This window comes from Microtus ochrogaster, unplaced genomic scaffold (assembly GCF_000317375.1).
Source record: "Microtus ochrogaster isolate Prairie Vole_2 unplaced genomic scaffold, MicOch1.0 UNK3, whole genome shotgun sequence".
Lineage (NCBI taxonomy): Eukaryota > Metazoa > Chordata > Mammalia > Rodentia > Cricetidae > Microtus > Microtus ochrogaster.
In genome coordinates this window covers 2,570,121-2,590,636 of record NW_004949101.1, presented here as the reverse complement: position 1 = coordinate 2,590,636, position 20,516 = coordinate 2,570,121, and the positions used below count along the sequence as shown (strand labels likewise).

Here is a 20,516-nt window from a genome sequence, read left to right as displayed (position 1 = left end):
TGTATGTGTGTCTGGGTGTACATTGTATTCGTTCACTGTATGTTGTATGTGTGTCTGGGTGTACATCGTCACAGCACATGTATGAGGTCAGAGGACAACTCGTGGGCGTTTCCTTCCCCCATGAGGATTCTGTAAATCCAACTCAGATCGTCAGTCTCTGTGGCAAGTGTTGTAAATCACTAAGCCACCCAACTGCCAGAATTTAAAACTGACATTATTTCAGAACAAGTTTGAATCTTCAGTCACTGTGGTCCTCATGCCCTTCTTCTTCCCCAGGATACCATTCGGGAGCTCCTTAAATGCTATCTATTCTCAGACTTCTCCAACTGGGGCAACCCCATAGCCTTTTCTTTCTGTGACTATGTCTTTTGAAAGCTACGAGTCCACCTGGTCATGGTGGAACGCTCAGAAGGCAAAGGCAGGCATATCAGAAGTCGGAGGCTAGCCTGATCTAGATAGTGAATTCCAGGACAGCCAGGGTTACGTCATCGTAAGACCCTGGGGATGGGGGCGGAGAACAAACTAAGTTCTGTAGGGCCTCGCCACTCTGGTTTGTCCATCTTGTCCCTATTCTTTTTAAGTTGTGTGCTTTGGAAAGAGCCACAGAAGGCCTGTATCCTCTTTGATTATAGTTTTAGGAGTCCTAGGATGCTAAGAGGCCCTTTCGTTCCTCTGCTTACTGGAGTCACAGAAGAGCAGGGCTGGGGCTGCTTCCCTGAAAATGTGCTTCCTTGCCATGGTGATTAGTCAGTGGTGCCTTGAGGCTATGACAATATCATATTTTTCATTGTTACTTTTTTTTCTGCCCATGTTAGAGTATCGACTGACACTTCTAACCCGATTCAAGTATCACGGTGCCGCTCACCAAATAGTGGCTTTTTTCTAATTCCATTATTTATCTTATCTTCATTATTCTGCATTAGGCCACGAGGAGGAAATATCTCTCCTTCTCTGTGTCTGTGTTTATTCATTCATGCATTTCAGTGTGGGCTTTGGGGCTTTCACTCCTCCATAGGTTATAACCCATCACCCACACTGGGGGGCAGGAAAGAGAAGCAGGAATGTGCCCTTTATACTTTCACCCTTGCAAGCAAGGGGTCGAGTTCAGTCCTCGCCTAGCATGTGCAAGGTTTGATCCTCAGCGCTGCAAACAGGGGAAAGAGAAAAGCGAAGACAGGTATACTCCATAGTAGATCCTGCAAACCCTAAATCCCGAGAGTCAAAGATGGGGGAGAATGGCTTCTAGTTTGTTCTTGTAGCTACAGGACTCTCGTGAAAGCCAGGAGCACATTATTTTCAAAAGCCCATTGGGGAAGGGAATTCTGTCCACTATGCCTTCACTATTTAACTCTTTTCGACGTCTCCTAAGTGTATTCTGTCTTCACTGGCTAGCGGTTTTTCATTTCTACTAAGCACTCTTAAAAATTCAGAGAGCAGATAATTTAACCAAAGGGGAAAAGAGGCAACAAAACTTCTTTCTAGGGTCTACTGGCCCCCGCGGCCTTGGTCTCTCAAAAGGCAATTTCTTCTGGTCCCCTTGTCCTGTGAGTTTCCCGGGGAATTCTCTGTGTCTGTAGACACTTTTTTCCTTCCCTTACAGCAAATGGATAGGAAATGGGTGAGGTTGGGAGCAGGGCTGAGTGGCTGCGAGGCCTGACGTTAGCCAGGCTCCCGGTGGCCTAATTAGAGGAAAGCTGCTGGGCTTTCTATGAAGAGGAGCAAAGTAAGCAGGGAAGGACAGGAAGGGAGGCCAGAGCCCTAAGAGCATTCCTTCTCCTGCCCAACTAAATGCCAACCTTGCCTCAGACCATTAGGCCTGAGCTTAGATAGCGTCAGCATAAGTAGCTGGACAGTCATGGGCTGCCGAGCTATAGTGCAGACTAGATTAATGCCTTACGAAATGGGAGATGTGCAAAAAAAAACATCAGAGATAAAAATAAGAGGGGTAGTACTTAGAACTGAAGCCCAGAGCCATCCCCGACTACAGATGCCACCAGTGGTACCTGCCAAACCCAGCTCCCTTTGCTGTTGATGGATGGACAGGTGGTATCATACGTAGGTAAACACTAAAAGAAGCAAAATGTTTTGGTCTGGAGGCAGTATGCATTTCTGTAGCAAAGCCATTATCCCTGCAAGTCAGACAAGAAGTCAGACAGCTCAGGATGAGGTCCAGTCCGTGGAACTCTGAGTTCCTGGAACCCCAGCACACTTTCTCTGATGGTCACCATAGCGTCGTCAGCCATTTTGATTGACTTGGCTCATTCAACAAGTAAGCAGGTTCATTTAAGTAGGATGTGTGCAACTTCCACCTCTTCAGAACACAAATAAAACAAGAGCAAGCAAGCAAACAATAACAAAACCAGAGAGGAAGAAGAGAAGGAAATCGGGGAACAGGAAGAAAAAAGAAGAGAAGAGAGGAGAGGGGAGGGGAGGGGAGGGGAGGGGAGGGGAAGAGAAGAGAAGAGAAGAGAAGAGAAGAGAAGAGAAGAGAAGAGAAGAGAAGAGAAGAGAAGAGAAGAGAAGAGAAGAGAAGAGAAGAGAAGAGAAGAGAAGAGAAGAGAAGAGAAGAGAAGAGAAGAGAAGAGAAGAGAAGAGAAGAGAAGAGAAGAAGAGAAAAAGGCCTCAGTTTAACAATCAACACACAATTTGTTCTTTCTGCTCACGCTTCAGTGCAGGGAACCCTCACAAAGGCTCCTCATGACGCCCCTCTTTCATTTACTGCTCTATAAAATTGCTGGTGAATTAATTTATCCTGATGTCCCTGGAGGGAGGAGAGCAGCCCCAGAGAAGAAAGCCACAGTGGCAAAGAAAGGCTTTCTTTGAATTGAGCAGCAAACAAGTGTTCGGCCAATGTCTTTAGTTTCAGACTCACACGGGAAGGGATTGGCAGCATCTTAGATGGAGAGGTAGGATAGGGCCATTGAAGAACAGTAGTGGGAAGGGTGTTCTATTCAAAATGCTGCCCTGGGCGGAGCACAGTCCGTGTGTCTCCCTGAACTCGGACTGGTAAGGCTTTGGGGAAAGGACCATCGCTGCACCCATCTGAAAGTTAAAAGTCCTGAGGCTGGGCAACGCCAGAGACTCACTTGAGTGGCAGTAGCGTGTCACACAAGCTGACGAGTGGCTGCAACAAAAAAAAGACCTCAGTAAATGAGAAACCAACTGAAGGCCAGCAGCATGCCTGAGCAGAGGTGCGCTAGCCAGTGTCACCCAGTGGCTTCCTGTGTCCACAGCAGTGAGGCAGGCAAGGAGACCCACGGTTTTGATTGGTTTTGTCTCCACAGAGGTGATGGTCAGTGACTGGATCCGCAAGGATGTTAGACACATTCCTTCCTTCCTCCCTCCCCCTGTACTGGATTCGAGTCCAGGGCTCACTCATGCTGGGCAAACTCCCTCCAACTGAGCTACAGCCCTGGCTAGAGCTCATGTTCCACCTCCTAGGCTGAACCTCAAGGGTTTCCTGAACTGAGTGTCCAAGACTCTGAAAAACAAATGGCTAATTCTCTGAAAGTATGATTTCTAGGCTAACACCAGACACGTCAGTTATTCAGGCGGCTGAGGAAGGAAGGCGGCTGGAGCCCTTGGCTCTGCCCACAGACGTGTTGCACTTTTCTCTGGGACCAAGGAGTGCAACTTTTCCCAGCGACTGTGTGGCTCTGCTTTCCTCAGCCTGGCTGAAGGCTGCAGAGGTTGTCAGAGTCCCAGGCAGTGTCTGTGTGTCTGTCAATAACCCAGTGCACAGTGGATAAGGCTAATCAATATCTCAATGATCGGGCCACATCGACCAGGGATGGTTAGCTAGCTTCCACAAGTTGACATTTCCCAGTGCTGTCTTAGGTGGGAGTGTGTGGCTGGCAAAGTAACTGAAAATCTAAGTTCCTGGAACAGCGGCGGGCCCGCCGCTGGCAAAGAAGCAGAGGCTGCGTGTCCTGTTTAGATCCAGAGACTTTGTGACTGTCCTCCACATCCCACCTGTGACTAGGAAGGGAACAAATCTGAGACCCGTTCACTGTCTGTCCTCTTGCCCCTCTCCTTGTGGTGTCTAGGGAGGTATTCAGATAGGCAAGTTGTTCTGTGACTAGTCTTCCTTTTTGTTTTTATTTTGGTTTTTCTGGCTATTTGTCTTGAGACAATTGTGGTGATATTTTGTTTGTGCTGGGACAACCACAGTCAATGTCTCATTATGTAGCCCAGGCTGCTTTCATACTCGTGGCAATCCCCCTGCCTCTGCCTCCCAAATGGTAAGATTAAAGACGTGAGCATCCTTGTCTGGTTTTCATCACCTGTTTTTTAATATGAATTGGGAAACAAATTAGGGCTTTTTTATTTTAACTGACGATATTCAGGGAAAAGCAAATTTCTCCCAAGCTCGCAGCACCCACTAGGCTGCGGCACAGGGTTGTGATAAGGACAGAAACAGCCTTCAGCTCAGCAAGCAGGGCCAGTCCCTGGCTCACAGGGACTCAACTCAGGAGTCTTTTCATGGTAAGATGGCCTGGAAGCCAAAGAGCACCCTATGAGACATACATGGATCTAATCTACATGGGAAATAGAAAAAGACAAGATCACCTGCAAATGGATGGCTGAAGCTAAAGTTTGCCATAGAGGAGGGGGACAGATAAGTCTGACCGCTACCTTGGGACAGCAGTGTTTGTCAGAAGCCTCAATCCTAGGCATCCCTGTGCTGGCTGCTGCAGGCACCCAGAACTCATAGCCCTTGAATGCGTGGGGGGCATATTGTGATATGTGGTGTTTGTGTGTATGTGTGGTGGTGTGGTGTGTGTGTGTGTGTGTATTGTGCTGGGTGTGTTTATGTATGTGTGTACAGTATATGGTAATGAGTGTGTATTTATATGTATACATGGTGTGTTCTAATTTATATGTAATGTATACATGGTGTGTTCTAATTTATATGGTTTTTTTGGGGTTTTTTTTTTGTTTGTTTGTTTTTGTTTTTTTCGAGACAGGGTTTCTCTGTGGCTTTGGAGCCTGTCCTGGAACTAGCTCTGTAGACCAGGCTGGTCTCGAACTCACAGAGATCCGCCTGCCTCTGCCTCCCGAGTGCTGGGATTAAAGGCGTGCGCCACCACCGCCCGGCTAATTTATATGTAATATATGTGCGGGGGTGTGTTTATATGTAATGTGTGTGCTGTGAGGGTATGTGTATGTTGGTGGTGTGTTGTGCTGTGTGTGTGTGTGTGTGTTTGAGTATGTGTGTTTATATGTAATGTATATGAGGTGCGAGGTTGCATGTGCGTTGCATTGTGTGTGTAGTGTGTGTGTGCATGGTGTGGAACTTTGAGCAAGTTTGATAAGCATAGTATTTTCTTGTTTGAAAAATATTATTTATTTCTAAAATGCTGAAAATATTTTGTTAAAATTGTTATCAATCCCTCATTTTCTTTAATAAAGTCCAATTTTCTAAAAAGTAAGTTTGCCAAGAATTCAAAAGAGGAGTGGAGGAGTGAATGGGAGAGCACAGAGGATTTTCAGGGCCATGAAGTTATCTGTGTGCTACTACAGTTGCATAGGCGCACAGCACGGATTGTCTGTATCACTGTCGTTGCACATGCCGGGGTTGTGATCCACAGGCTGAGATTGACAGCACAGCGAGCGCCGCCCCCCCCACGGCCATTGATGACCCTGCAGCAGTATCAGGCCATTGGTGGTCAAAATGTCCCCATAGCAACAGCCCCGTCAGGTGTGAATAACAGGGAAACCTGCTGGAGGAGGCGGCCCATATAAGAACTCAACTTTCAGCTTTGTTAGTGTAAAAAACAAAAGTTGCCTTTAAATGGAGGTATATTAGAAGTCCAGTGCGCTGGGACACAGGGACGCGGAGAGATGGTAATATTAAGTAAATGAAGCCAATCACAGAGAGACACATGTTTCCAGGTTTTATATAGATTTATACAAATCATGTCTATAGTCACGTATGTTAATATTAGTGGCAGGCATGTTAATGACATGAAAATACAAATAAAATTGTCTAGGGCAGTGGCTCTCGACCTCCCCAAAGCTACTACCCTTGGGGACCCCCAACCATAAAATTGTTTTCATTGCGACTTCCTCACTGTAATTTTGCTATTGTTATCAATTGTAATGTAAATATCTGATATGCAGGGTATCTAATGTGTGACCCCTGTGAAAGGGTCACCCAACCCCCACCTCCGGGGTTGTGATCCACAGGCTGAGAACCGTTGTTCTAGGGGGACAGAAAGGACCAAATGGAGTGAGCAGGAAGGACAAGAAAAGGGAGGGAGGGCGGAGTGGGCTCAACCTACAATATGTACATGTACAAAAACTTGGCAAGAAGGAAAAGAATGTTTTATTAGTACATGAAGGAAAGTGTATTAAGTTTAAAAAATTAAAAATTGGGGACATGTGCCTGACTTGGTGGTATATGCCTGTGCTGGAGAGTTTTAAGTCAATTTGACACGAGCCACAGTCATCTGAGAGGAGGGAATGGAACCTCAATTCAGAGAAAGCTTCCATAAGATCAGGCTGTAGGCAGTCCTGCGGGGCATTTCCTTAATTAGTGATTGATGAGGGAGGGCCAGCCAGTTGTGGGCACCACCCCTGGGATGGTGCGCTGGCTGATCAAGCCCTGATGAGCAAGTCAGTAAGCAGCATACCTCCAGGGCTCCAAAGGGAGTGGCACTATTGGGAGTTGTGGCCTCGTTGGAGGGGGTGTGGCTTGCTGGAGGAAGTGGGTCACTGTGGAGGTGGGCTTTGAGGTCTCATATGTGCTCAGGCCACACCCAGTGAGACAGACCATTTCCTGTTGTCTGTGAGTCAAGATGGAAGAACTCTCAGCAACTTCTCCAGCTCCATGCCTGCCTGCATGAGGCCTTTCTTCCTGCTGTGACGATAATGGACTGAACCTCTGAACTGTAAACAAGCCACCCCAGTTAAATGTTTTCCTTTAGTAGAGTTGCATGGTCATGGTGTCTCTTCACAGCAACAGAAACCCTAATAAGATACCCTGCTTTGAAAAACAAACAAACAAAAACCTAATTTACCGCAAGCAAACAGGATCTCAGAGTCAAACAAAGTGTGGATGAACAGGCTACGCACACTTCTTGGAAACTGTGTGTGGTAAGCACCCAAGGACCACATTTTGGAGCGAAATGTAAAGGAAGTGGGCTGCCACCCTTCTAGCTGTTCCAAAGGGATCCAGCCAGGGCTTTAGCCAGTCACTTCCCAAATGAGCAGGAACCAAGAACTGAGGATCAATCTTGCATCTAAGACTCTGTGCCTGGTAGATTGCTGCGTTCAATTTCTTTTCCTTAGAGGAAATTATCCCTTTCCCCAGCTCTCTGAAACACCTTTCCTAATAGCAGGTACTGTCCCTGACTGTGGAGGGATGGATGGTCAATAATCCATGTGTGTTTGTAAATAGCCTGGGGACCTTGGAGAACACTGGCCACCTCTCTGCCAGTTGTTTTCTTCCTAAATTGCTTCCGGTTCTCTGATCAGGACTAACTTGCTGGTTTGGTCTCAAGGTCATTGCTATCTCACTTTGGCAGAACTCAAGAGGGGCATAAAATCCAAAACCAAGACCTTTGCTTTTCTCTTTTATAATTGAAAACAAAACAAAACAAAAGGCTGATACTGTTGCATTCTGAGGATATTGGCAGAACGGTATGCTATAGTGATTGCTACCTTCTGAACAAGGCTCCCCAAACATGCTGCCACCTGGGCAATCAAAACTGCAGGTCTCCTTAATCTGTGCGATTTATTTAATTTTAAGGTACTGTGATGGGAAGTGGGTTCTCAAATAACAAGGTCCCTTTTGCTGGGCACTGGGAAGAAGCCATAGAGAGTCCCAACCTTAAGTTGTTTTTTTAAAGAACCCTACTCCTCCCTGGACCATCCCAGGCAATGTGCAGTCCTCAAAGTATTTTCAGAGAATTAAGGCCACCTACTTCTCCGAGAACCTGTATTGGACTTGGTAGATGGAGACTGTGGGGACATGGGCATGTCAGAGGTGGGCACAAGCCCAGGGCATCGAGGTCTCCCTAAGGGAGGTGGGATTTCCCCCAGCACTCTCTTGTTAAAGCAGGCAGTGAGGATCCAGTGAGCAGCACAGGACGGTTGGACAGGCAGTGCAGCAGGAAGGTGGCCACCAAAGTACTTGGGTTAACGGGGCAGATCTAGAGTGCTAGAATGAAAAGGGGAGAGAAAGGATAAGTTACTATTCCCGAACCAAGAGGGTCGGAACTGACAGTGGAGCCATGGAAACACACAAGGAAATAAAGTGACCAATCAAAACGGCTCCCCTGGCTTCTAACTTAGGAATTGGCGGTGTTTTGAGATTTGCAACGTCAGTTCCCTGCAGCCTCTCTGTCCAAGAGGGGTGGGGACAGTCCCGGCAGAACGGTGCCTGGGTGTCTTGACTAAGGCTCTTGTTCAGCGTCTTTAGTTCAAGATGTTCCCAGCTGAAGAGATGGACCAAACCTCAACCCTCTGAGCCATCTTTCCCTTGAAGAAACTGGCTGGTGGTGGGCCCAAAAATCTAGGACCAGAACACCAACGAGAGAGAGAGAGAGAGAGAGAGAGAGAGAGAGAGAGACAGAGAGACAGAGAGACAGAGAGACAGAGAGACAGACAGAAACAGAGACAGAGACAGAGAAAGCACTGAGTACAATTAAGATTGTTTGCCTGAGCCTGGGTAGGGGGTATTTACTGTAGCCTGAACAAGTTACCATACCACTGAACGAAATAACTCCTCTCTCTGGCAACTGTCTATAGTTCCTCAGGAAGGGGTGTGGCTTCATGCGCCCCTCCCCCTATCCTGACCGAATGTTCAAGCGCATCTTTTGCAATTCTTGTGCTGGTGACCACAGTACAGCAGCTGTGTCGCGCCCAAGAGAAAGTGTTTCACATCGCTCCTCTCGATCCTTCCCACTCCATCTTCCTCGGTGTTCCCCGAATACTGGAGGTTGTGGTACAGATAAACCTGGTGAAAAGTTTGTGGGTGGAGGAGGCAAGCCCATGAGCCTTTACCCTACACAAAGAACTACTCCAACGGTGCCCACTCTGTCCTTGCTTCGCTTCATTCTTTCTCAGTGAAGTCTTCTTTGTCTAGCATACCATCCATCCCTTAGTCATCTCAGGAATATAAGATCCGTGTTGACAGGAACATCTGTCTTTTGGGTCCCTATAGTTTTCCTAGTGCCTGGAAGCATGGTGGGGATGTTGGGGTCAAAGGGTAGATAGTATTGGTGGAGCTAAGGTTGGATGAACTATAGGTGGCAATTAAGGAGGAAATCAGGTCACAACTGAGTGTGAAGCGGACCCAAACGTAGACTCGTTATGTTTCTCTTTTGATGCCTGGTAGCCCTGGGGACAGTTGCCTCTGTTGCTCCTCTGGCTGGAAAGCAGTCTTTTCTCCCTGTGCGTCTACCCACGGCACCCACGAACCATGACAGCGTCAGCAAGTTCATTCCCAGAGAGGAGTGACACCCATGGAGTTGGGCTCAGACCCTGAGGATGTTTGATTTCCCGTCCGAAGTGGCTTCACGTGACAAAATAGCAAAGGCTAAAGTTTAGTAAACATGTTTGGTTATCGTGAGGATGTATCAGCTTTTCCACAAATGCATGACATTTTTGGGGATCACTGTGAATGGCAGAGGGCCGTGGTGTTCTCCGTATAAAATAGGCATCTGCTCAGCCTTCAGTTGGCCAGTTAGTAGCCCGAACACAAAAGCACAGTTTCCCTGCCTGCCGCTCAGGTAAGCATCAGCTGAGCCGTGCAGAGGCCAGGCTGCGACGCCGAGGTGGCCTGTTTTCTGCTCATTATTAATCCAGAGACCTTAATGACGAACAACATTTGTGTTATTTTCTACCCAAATTTAATCTGTTCATGCAGTAGTTCAGTCAATCCCGCAATCTGTTTTTCTCAAATGAGGGTAGATAATGGAGACGCCGTTCTTTACAAGTCTTCAGGCTTTTAAATTCTGATAAAATCAGGATTCTTCACTGGGTCCTGCCCCAGCTCTGAATTAAACCACTTTAAATGTAATTACGGAACCTGGCCTTCCATCAGGAACATCCATTTAAAGCATTGATTGGCCAGGCTGCTCCGCGAGGCTCTTTATGAGCAAACGATTGCAATGGGGCCAGAACTGTAATTTATCAAGGCAAAAAAGCAGGTAAATACTTTATTAGTGGTAATGAGAGGGTTGCCAGCTAACTGAATCTCTTCTTCCCTCACCAGCTACTTCACGGAGCCGTGGTGCATGGCCCTCTTCCACGATCGTTTTATTGATCTCAGGAAAGAGTTGCGCCAAATCTTAAACTCTAAGCAGGTAAGCGTGATTAATGGATGCGTGAGTGTTATTCCTTTGCAAATTGTGAGCAGTTGACAGCCGCTGATCATTTGGACTTTCCCCTGCATTCCCATCTCACAGTGGTGTTTTAGCAGCCCTGTGCTTCCTTAAATAAATTCTGGAGTCTATCAATGTAGACAGTGATGTTCAGGGGTAGTGACTTTTCCTTAGACCCTTTTCTGGACACTACATTGCTCTTGCATTTTTATGAGTAGCTTTGTCTTCATGATCAGCTAACTGTGTTGACTGAAAACTAGAGATGAGTTGTTTTTCCTGCTGCCTAGAATGAAAATTGCATTCCTTTAGTTTTCTGTCTGTTATTGTTGAGGATACATGCGTGTGTGTGCGTGTGCACCACGTGTGTATGTGTGTTTAAAAAATATAAAAATACCAGGTCTAGGGGCCTGTGTCTCTAATCCCAGCACTTTGGCAATGACGCAGGAAGCTGGGGGGTTCGTGGTGATTCTCTGCTACATAGCAAGTTCCAGACTTGCCTAAGCTACACAAGACTGACCCAAAAGAACCGCCACCACCCCCCCCGCAAAATAAATGAATGAATGAATAAATAAATATCAAAGAGAAGTCACCCCAGTGTCAGAATACACTCCTTTTATAGCTAAAACATCTCCCTCAATATGATAGAGAATTATCTGGAAGCTAGGCGCCATGTCCTGATGTTCCAAGCTCAGCACATGCCTCTGTGGAGATAAGGAGGTATTTGTGAAACTTCACGCTAATTCTTCTGATATTCTTAAAGTTTGAAGAAAGTTAGTGTCTTTGCTCAGGGAGGTGGGATATCCATCCCAGACTCCACCTTGTTTCAGAGAGACAACATGCCTGGGTCTTTATTAGTTTCTATCTCATTTTGATATCTTAAGGAACTTCAGAATGTCCCCTCTGGTCACAGGACCTTCTACCTTGCATGTTCTGTGGTAGAGCCACCATACTGGACAGCCTAGATTTATGTAGCCCCTACCATATTCCAGCCCCAGCTTATACCACCTCACTTAAAGGTGGGTGGCAGGACCTCCTAGACCTTACACCGAAGGAGACACCGAAGCTTAATCACCCTCCATAGCTGAGTTACGCAGTAGTTTGGTGACCAAGCTTCCAAACTCAAAGCTCTCCCTCTCCAGCTGGGAAAGGAGGATTGGGGCCATGCAGGGTCAAATCACCAGCTCATCTTCTCCCTTCCATTTCCAATATGATTCCTCAGGAGCCTGCTCCAAAATGTAGGCAATTTACTAATCTGAACTAGATTCCAATTGGAAGCATAGTTTTAGAGTTTAAATGAAAATGGCACACCTTAGGGTCCACATAGGTAAAAGCCCAGCAGGTCAGTGTCACTAGGAAATATTTACATTAAAGAGTCAAAGTCTCCACAAGCTTGGATGCTTCCAGTTAATCCCACACGGCCTTGGGGGAGAAGCAATGTGAGCACGCACGAAAGTCACACAGCGCTTACGTCATTCAGACTGGAGCGTATATATAGACACTCCCTGAACACGGTACCCTTAAGGATGCTGAAGTACGTGCTCAGATGTTTGAGTCCCTTATATAGAATGGAGCAGTGTTTATATAGAACCCACTCATGTTTCTGCATACATCAGATCATCTCTAGCTTACTTAAATTGCCTACTAAAACCTTGTGGAGCTTGAACCACATCATTCAGGGAATACTGAAAAGAAAATGGCACATGAACACTGTCAATATAGGTGTAATTTTTTCTAAGTATTTTTGGTCCCTTGTTCATTGAATCTGTTGGTGTGAAACTTGTGGATACACAGAGCTATATGCTGAAGTATCTGTACTTATATACTGAAGATGGGTACAGGTCCACAGGCTCTGTGCTCCATCCTGGAGCCTGGAGGAGGTCTGCTCAGGTTAAAGACAAACCTAGCGCTTACTGTCTTTACTTGACGTCTTGGACACCTCCCCTCCTCTCAAAACGTGATCTGCCAAAAGCTGCCATAGGAGCAAAGACTCATTTATCCCCGAGTGACCCCAACAAAGCTTTCCGAGCCCCACCTTGAGCTCCTTGATTAACCCTTTGCACAGTCCTCAGGGCTTTTAGGATACAGGTGGTGTTTTCTCGTTACTAGCCAGCTTCTGATATAAATACTGAAAAGCGGAGAACTTAAACATATTTTAGCATAATTGTTACCACAGACCATACTTTCTTCAATAAAATTCAATTTCCTAAAGCACCATTTTTCCGGGATTTGGAGGAATGGGAGAAGCCTGGGTGAAGAGGCAAGCGTGAAGGGTGGCTCAGGACAGTGAGACTATTCTGTGTGACACCGCAGCATTACGCCATTGTCTAAACTCACGAAATGCCGGCCACACTAACAACGATGCATCAGTGTTGAGCAAGCGTTGAGAAACTGTTAAACGTAGCAGCACCCGTCACGTTTGCCAGAACCCCTCAAGACTCCCTCAAAGTTTCATCCACAGCTTGACCTTAGCTGCGAGCCAGCTTGCTGTGCCGACTCGAGACAGGAGTGGCTTTTGACCCAAGCTGACCAGCACGCCGAGGACTTCTAATCATTCCTGTGGGTTTTCCAGGCAGAGGGTGTGGCCTGCTTCATGGAGGACCAGGGGAAGAACCTTGGTGGGCACCATTCTGCTTTTAGCATTTCCATTTGTCAAATGGGAAAGCCACACAGAGAAGGGGTATGTGGTGTGGTGCCTGCCGCTGTGCAGATTTAGGGTCACTTTGGGAAAACCTTCAGGTCCCACAGAACAAGGCCTAGCTGGTCCCTCCAGACAGAAGAGCAGCGAAAGGGATGTGTGCCAGAGCTGGGGAGCAAAAGATGGTTCTACCATTCCAGCCACCACCAACGAAGAGTGGGGGTGACAGCCCCAGCACTGAAACTGCCTGGGCGAGCCATGACCACACAGTCATGTAGGACAAGAGGAAAATAAAAAGGGTAGCTGCATTAAAGAATAGCAGAAATCCTTTTTATTAAACCTTCTAACCAGTTCATGTCCCTTTCTAGTTTATCACCAAGTAGTACAGGATCTCAAACATTGAGTATAGCATTCTTGGTGTTTCAGTTTTTAATTATGTTAATGAACATTACATTTCGTCTATGGATGAAGCCTACAGGTCACTGGCCATAGTCAAATTTTGTATAGTCAAAACTCACTCTTCTAATTTCTTTAAGAGAGAAGTAACTTATGTGCCCTTAATAGCAGAACCTCACAGCTCACAGCCATCTGTAACTTTAGCTCCAGCCATGCACACACACACACACATAAATAAACATAAAAATAAATATATTTGTAAAAACAGGAATGAGTGATTTCAAATACTAGCCCTGAGTCACACTTCCATAAGGTATGCCATACCATCCATAAGGAACTAGAGTAAGAAAACAAACTGAATTGAATAGCTGAAGGAGGAAAGGAAGAGGAGGAGGGAGGAAGGGAAGAAGGGAGGAAAGGAAGAAGGAAGGAAGAGAGGGAGGGAGGAAGGAAAGATCTTTAAAAATAGAGCAGAGAGAAGTAAGTGAACTGGAGACCGGGAAAATAATAGTGAGAACAAAAGCTGTTGTTTGAAAGATCAACAAAATCCTAAGCCTTTGGTCAGACTTATAAATTACTAGATCAGAAACAAGAGCAAAGACATTCCTGTAGGCTTATAAAAACCAGAAAGCATTTTCAGAGACTATTATAAATAGCGAGAAGATACCTGGATGAAAGGGACAAACTCCTAGAAACACAGAAACTAGAAACTGACCCAAGAAGAAGCAGAAGATCTCCACAGATCTATAACGAAGACATTGAATCAATAAGCAAAAACCTCTCACCAGGGCAGGGAATGTGGCTCGGTCAGTAAGTGCTGGCTATGCAAAACCAAGGGCCAGAGTTGAGTCCCCAGCACACACATAGATGCCAGGTGATGTGGCATCTGCTTGTAATCCCAGTGCTAGGGAGGCAGAGACGAAACAAGTGGGTATCTGACTTACTGACCTGCCAGTCCATGCTGTATGGCTGGGTCCAGGCCAGTGAGAGACACACAGTGGCTGACACCCCAGGAAAACACCCAGAGCTGACCTCTGCCCTCCATGGGCACATGAAAACAGACACCCATCTCAACAAAGGTAAACTCAGGGTAGATGACTTCCTTAGTGCCTTGCACCAGACATTTAAAGGATTAACACCAGTCTTCCCTGAACTCTTTCAAAACAAATAGGAGAGAGGACTCTTACCCTGATACCATAGCCAGGCAAAGGCATCACAAGAATAAACTCTAAGAAAAAGATGGATTTAAATGCAAAAACCGAGGGGTCCTCGAAATCAGCACAAGACTCCTCCAAGATGAAGGTCTCAGCACAAAGTGGGGACAAAGGGCAGGGAATAAGAGACAAACAGGAGATGGAGGATGAGGGAGAAGGGAGAGGAACAAGGAATGGGGGATGGGATATTTGTCCCAGGGGGACTAAGGACTACTGCCTCTGGAGAGAGAGGAGACGTGGCCCATAAGCAAGAGGCAGTTTATAAAGGGAAAAAGGGAAACCCTGTTTTAGGATGAGTTTGTTTTGATTGGGCGTGTTAATTAGGGCAGCCGAAAGAAGGCTTTCGATTGCCAAACTTCAGTACTTTTATAGCTCCACCTCAGTTGTCAGCCTCCTGAGGAGAAAGTGGCCAAATAAGGAATAGGCTTTGGGGATGTAATCTAAAGGTTTTGCAAGGAAGAAAGAATGGAGGAGAAGGGTAGGACGAGCATTACCGTCATGTTTGCCCTGCTCAGGCCTGCTAGAGCCCCTTCCAAAACTGTAACGAGTTTTTCTCTGTCCCTCCAGGCACGCCCCAAATAATGGCATGGAGGCTTCTTACTAATTATGGACGCTTAGCCTGTAGCTTAGGCTTGTTCCTAACTAGTCTTTATAACTAGTCTTTATAACTAGTCTTTATAACTTAAATCATCCCATTTCTATTCATCTACATCCTGCTACATGGTTCATGACTGCTGCCTCTCCTCCTGCATGTCTTGTGTCCTCCGGACGACTGGCAACCCTGCCAGTCATCTGGAGTTCTTCCTCCTTGTGTTTTCTTTCTCTGCCCAGAGTCCTGCCTACCTATTGGCTGTTTTAGTACACCAACCCACAATGCATCTTCACAGTGTACAGATATCCTACAAAAAAAAATAATAATAACAATAATCCTCCACTGCAACATTAACAACCAAATCCAACAGCATGTTAAAAGGATTACACATCATTACAGCATGGGATTTACCCTGGGAATGTGAGTAGTCTAGTACACACACACACACACACACACCAAAACCAAAAAGCAACACAACACAGTATTCTACAGTGAGGTGGGGAAGAGAACAATGTCATCTCCTCTGAAAAGTAAGACCAGATATGGTGTCCAACACCTTTAATCACAGTGCTGGGGAGGAGGAACTAGGGGCTGAGGGATTAGGGAGTCAAGGTCAGCCTTAGGTATATAGCAAATTTTAAGATACCCTCTCCATGAGGTATTGTTTCCAACAACAGAACAAAAAAGGAAAGAAAGGGAGGAAAGGAAATGTTTTAAAAATGAAAATACACTTCATAATTTAAACACCAGCAGTAGGGTCAGGGTTAGGCAGCTCCGTGGCTAAGAGGGGAACCCAAGTTCAGATCCGAGCACTCATATCGGGCTGTTCACAACTCCCTGTAACTCCAGCTCCAGTGGATCCTATGCCTTCTGCTGGCCTCCATGGGCATACCCACATATGTGGCATTCACACAGATAGACACACATTAAAAAACTAGCAGTAGAAGGAAATGTCCCATATCTGATAAATTATGAAAATCCACAGCTAACATCAGACTGATGGTGAATAGCCGAAAGCTGAAGGCTTACCCTGGAGGGCTAGAAGAAGGCAAAGATGTCTCCTTCTACCACTTATGTTCCAGACTGCCCTGGGAGACACTTAAGATTGTCTAATCAGAGCAAATAAACAAGGAAGAAGGAAGAAGAGGCACCTGCTTTAGAAAGGGGTAAGTAAAGCTATGACTTTTCTCAGATGGCATAATTCTAACGAATCCAGAGAATAATAAAGCTAACGGTGCACTTGGCGAAATTGCGGGATACAAGAGCAGCACACGCAGTCAGCTGTCTGCATGAATAGAATGAGAATGAAAGGAATAAGATGAAATTAAGAAAATAGTTCTGCTTGTAGTAACATGAAAAAATAAAATACTTGGGACTCAATTTAATTAAAGTAGCGCAACACTGGACACTGAAAAGCTACCCGGTGTTCTGGAAGATTCAGAAACCTAAATAAATAGGACATCATGTTCATAGGCTTATTAGAGACAGTTTTGTTAAGGTGGCAGCACCACCCAGAACATTCTACAGACTCAGTGAAATCCTATCAGAATCCCAAAGGCATTTGTTTATGGACGTAGAAAGGTTCACATAGAAATACAAGAGATTTCTAGTGGCCCAAACTGTCTTCCAGAGACAGCAGAACAAAGAAGGTGGAAGGCTTCACACTCTCTGACTTCAACCCTTCCTTCAAAGCAACAGTAACAAATCAGTGTGATACTAAATAACGACAGCCACATAGAGTAACAGAATAAAACTAAACTAAAGTCCTGGATGTAACCAGGCATTAGAACTCACACCTGGAATTCCTCAGGATTTGGGAGGCTGAGGCAGGAGGATCAAGACCAGTCTCAGTTACACAGTGAGTTTCCAGAATAAACAAATAAACACACAAATATGCGAACAAGTAAGTGTGAGTCTACACATATGCTCACTTACACGAGAAGATGTTCAATGATATTAATCATTAGGGCAGTAAAAATCAGAACAACAATGGCATACAACTACACATTCACTGAAGTGACTGCAATTTTTTTAAAAAAAAATTTTTAAAGGACAGGACTAGAGAAAGATGACCCAGACCCAGCAGTTAAGAGCACTGCCTGCTCTTCCAGAAGACCTTACTTCAAGTCCTAGCACCCCCGTGTCAGATCCTACTTGTCAGTAACTCCAGGTCCAGAGGTTCTGACACCTTCTTCTGGACTCAACCTGCATAAGACACACACATGGTGTACATGTGGGTGAAACACTCATACTCAGGAAAATGAATCTTTTTGAAAAAAGACAATAAATGTGGGGGAAATAGCATCCTCACACAGCTGCTAGTGAGGATGCAAAGGTAAGCAGTCACTATGAAAAGTAATTTGATTCCTAAAATAGTTACAGAGAATAGCCCTCTGACCCAGCAACTGTATTTTTAGGTATCTTATTTCTTTGAAGACGTGAAAGGTATTCAAATGAATGCCTGTACACAAATACGCAAAGCACTCAGAATAGCTAGACGGGAAACCACCCACATGTCCGTCAGCATATCAATGGATAAACCAATGTGGTCTCTTCACACATGTAATAGTACTCAGCCAAGAAAAAATAATGAGCCCCAAAGTCATCTTCCAGGACAAAAGCCTGTGATCTTCTCGGCAGAGACATGACCTTCTGTCCTAAACACAAGCTCACAGCATCATACTCAGAGATCAGGGACAGGGAAAAAGCACCCATTCTTGCCAATTCCATTCAATAATAGTACAGAATATTCCAGCCAGAGCAGCTAGACAAGAAAACAAAATAAGTGGCTTCTGTGTTAGTTACGCTTCTGTGGCTGTGAGAAAGAAAATACCAAGACCAGAAGGAACTTGTGGAAGAAAGAAGTTTCTTTCTTTTTCCTTCCTTCCTTCCTTCCTTCCTTCCTTCCTTCTTCTTGTCTGTCTTCCTGTCTCTCTGTCTCTCTCTCTCTCTCTCTCTCTCTCTCTCTCTCTCCCTCCCCCCCCCTCCCTTCCTTCCTCTTTTTTTTTTCTTTATTGGCATAAAGTTCCAGAAGAGCTCAAAATGGCAGCAGATGGCCAAAGCAGGAAGCTGGGAGCTCACCCTTGTTAGAACAAATAAAGATTGGGAGAGAGAGAGAGAGAGAGAGAGAGAGAGAGAGAGAGAGAGGATGTGGGAAGTCCTTCTGTATATTCTGTGTTGCTTTTATTGGTTAATGAATAAAAAGACTAATTTGGCCAGTGATAGGACAGAATAGAGCTAGGCAAGGAAAACTAAACTGAATGCTGGGAGAAAATAGGTGGAGTGAGTAAGGCGCCATGTAGCCACCACAGGAGGCAGATGCACCTTAACCTTGTCAGTAAACCACAAACCTCGTGGTATAATATAAAATAATGGAAATGGGTTAATTTAGGATATAAGAGCTACCCAATGAGAAGCTAGAGCTAACAGGCCAAGCAGTGTTTTAAATGTAATATTTAAAATGTGTAATTATTTTGGGTCTGAATGGCCAGGAATGAACCGCCTCCACCAACAGAGAGAGAAAAAGAGAGGAAAAGCCACTTGATTAACAAAGTCAGTAAGTAGCAGTTAACGTTTTCAATCTACTGGAAGAATTCCTTTTTAAAACTTTCCTTTGATAACTTAAAACATGAATACAATGTATTTAATGAATTGATTTTTAAGGTGTTTTGTTTTAGTTTTTTAATTTTTATTTTCTATATGAGTGTTTTGCCTGCATGTATATCTGTGCATCACTTGCATGCACAGGTCCCAAAGGGGCCAGAAGAGGGTACCAGATCCCCTGGACCTGGAGTTACAGACATGTCAGCCTCGTGTGAGTGCTGGGAATCAAACTCTGGTCCTCTGGAGAAGTAGCTAGCACTCTTAACCACTAAGCCATCTTTCCATCCCCCTCGCCAATTGATTTTTTTAAACAAAGATGCCATACAATGGGGACAGGACAGACTCTTCAATAAGGACAATGAGAAAATTAGACATTCACATACAAAACAACAAAAAAATTGATATTCTTATCTGAACACTTATAAAATAGAAACAAGAGAACTCCTAGAAAAAAAACAGGAGGAAGACTCCTTGATGTTTGGACAAGAATTTTCTAGCTATAACCCAAGCACAGTCAAGAAAAGCAGAAATGAAGAAGTGGGTCTAGGTCCAACTGAAAAGCTGCCCCTACAGCAGAGAGATAATGAACAGAATCCACACAACCCACGGGTTGTGATGAAGCATTTGCAGTCACATACTGGATAAGGGCCTAATATCCGCAGTACACATGGGACTTAAATCAGTTTGATAACAAAATAAATAAAATAACTAATTAAAAAAATAGGCAAATGACCTGAAAGACATTTGTCAAAGGGAAACCTATAAATTGTCAGCTGATAAACATGAAAAAAATGGTTAACACCACTAAGGATTGAAAATTAAAAACATAGCAAGCCACTTCCAGACCCTGTTAGAATCCTGCTGGAAAAGAGTTAGAAGTCTGGAGAAGACACAGACAAAAGAAACCTGTTGAACACTGATGGTGGGAACGTAAGTGAGGCCATCCTGGAAAGTAGCACAGAGGTCACAGATGAAGCCACCATGTGATCAACAGATCTGCTTCCGGGTATATCTCGAGAGGAGTTCATTAAGAGATGGGTGTGTGGAAGACATGTCTACACTCCAGTGTTCACTGCAGCAGCCATAGCCAAGATACAGGAACAAGCTAGTTGCGCATCCATGGGTCAATGGATAAAGAAAACATGGTGTGCATACATAGTAGAACACTGTTCAGCCCTAAGATGAGTCGGTCCATGCAACAATGTGCGTTAGCTTGTTGCTAAGTGAAAGAAGCCGGGCTCTGCATAATCTCACAAAATCTGAAGAGCCAAGAATGGTGGCTGCAGGGAGCTGACCAGGCCGGGAGAATGGGGGAAGGGGAGAGGTTGTTTTGACAAGAAAAAGTTTTAGTCACCTATTGTATAGCCTGGTCACTGATGCTAATGATAATGCAGTTATTCCAGTTTTATCCTAAGGGTGGGTTTGAAACATCCTTACCACAGAGATGGTGAGGATATGCAGCATTGGATATTGGATATGCTAGTTGGCCTTAATCATCTCACCATGCATCATAACATTACATGGTACCCCATAAATATACACAATTATTATGAGCTAAAACTGAAATTTAAACATAAGGAAATTTCAGAAGACTATTAAAAAAAAGCCAAGACATTATGTTAAGTCAAAGAAGCCAGACACGCTAGGGGCACTTGGAGGTGAGCTGGTGGCAGATAAGCACAATGTGAGGGAAGAAGTCACAAGTACTATTCTGTGATCTTACACACACACACACACACACACAC

General features: G+C 45.1%; 1 protein-coding gene across 1 annotated transcript in view; it reads left to right on the top strand.

Annotated features, from left to right (window-relative positions):
- Cfap61 (cilia and flagella associated protein 61) overlaps window positions 1-20,516 on the top strand; it is a 265,147-nt gene that overhangs the window by 242,663 nt on the left and 1,968 nt on the right. Inside the window, exon 26 of the mRNA XM_026788484.1 lies at window positions 10,223-10,313. Coding sequence (XP_026644285.1) covers window positions 10,223-10,313 — 91 coding nt within the window. The remainder of the gene's footprint in view (window positions 1-10,222; window positions 10,314-20,516) is intronic.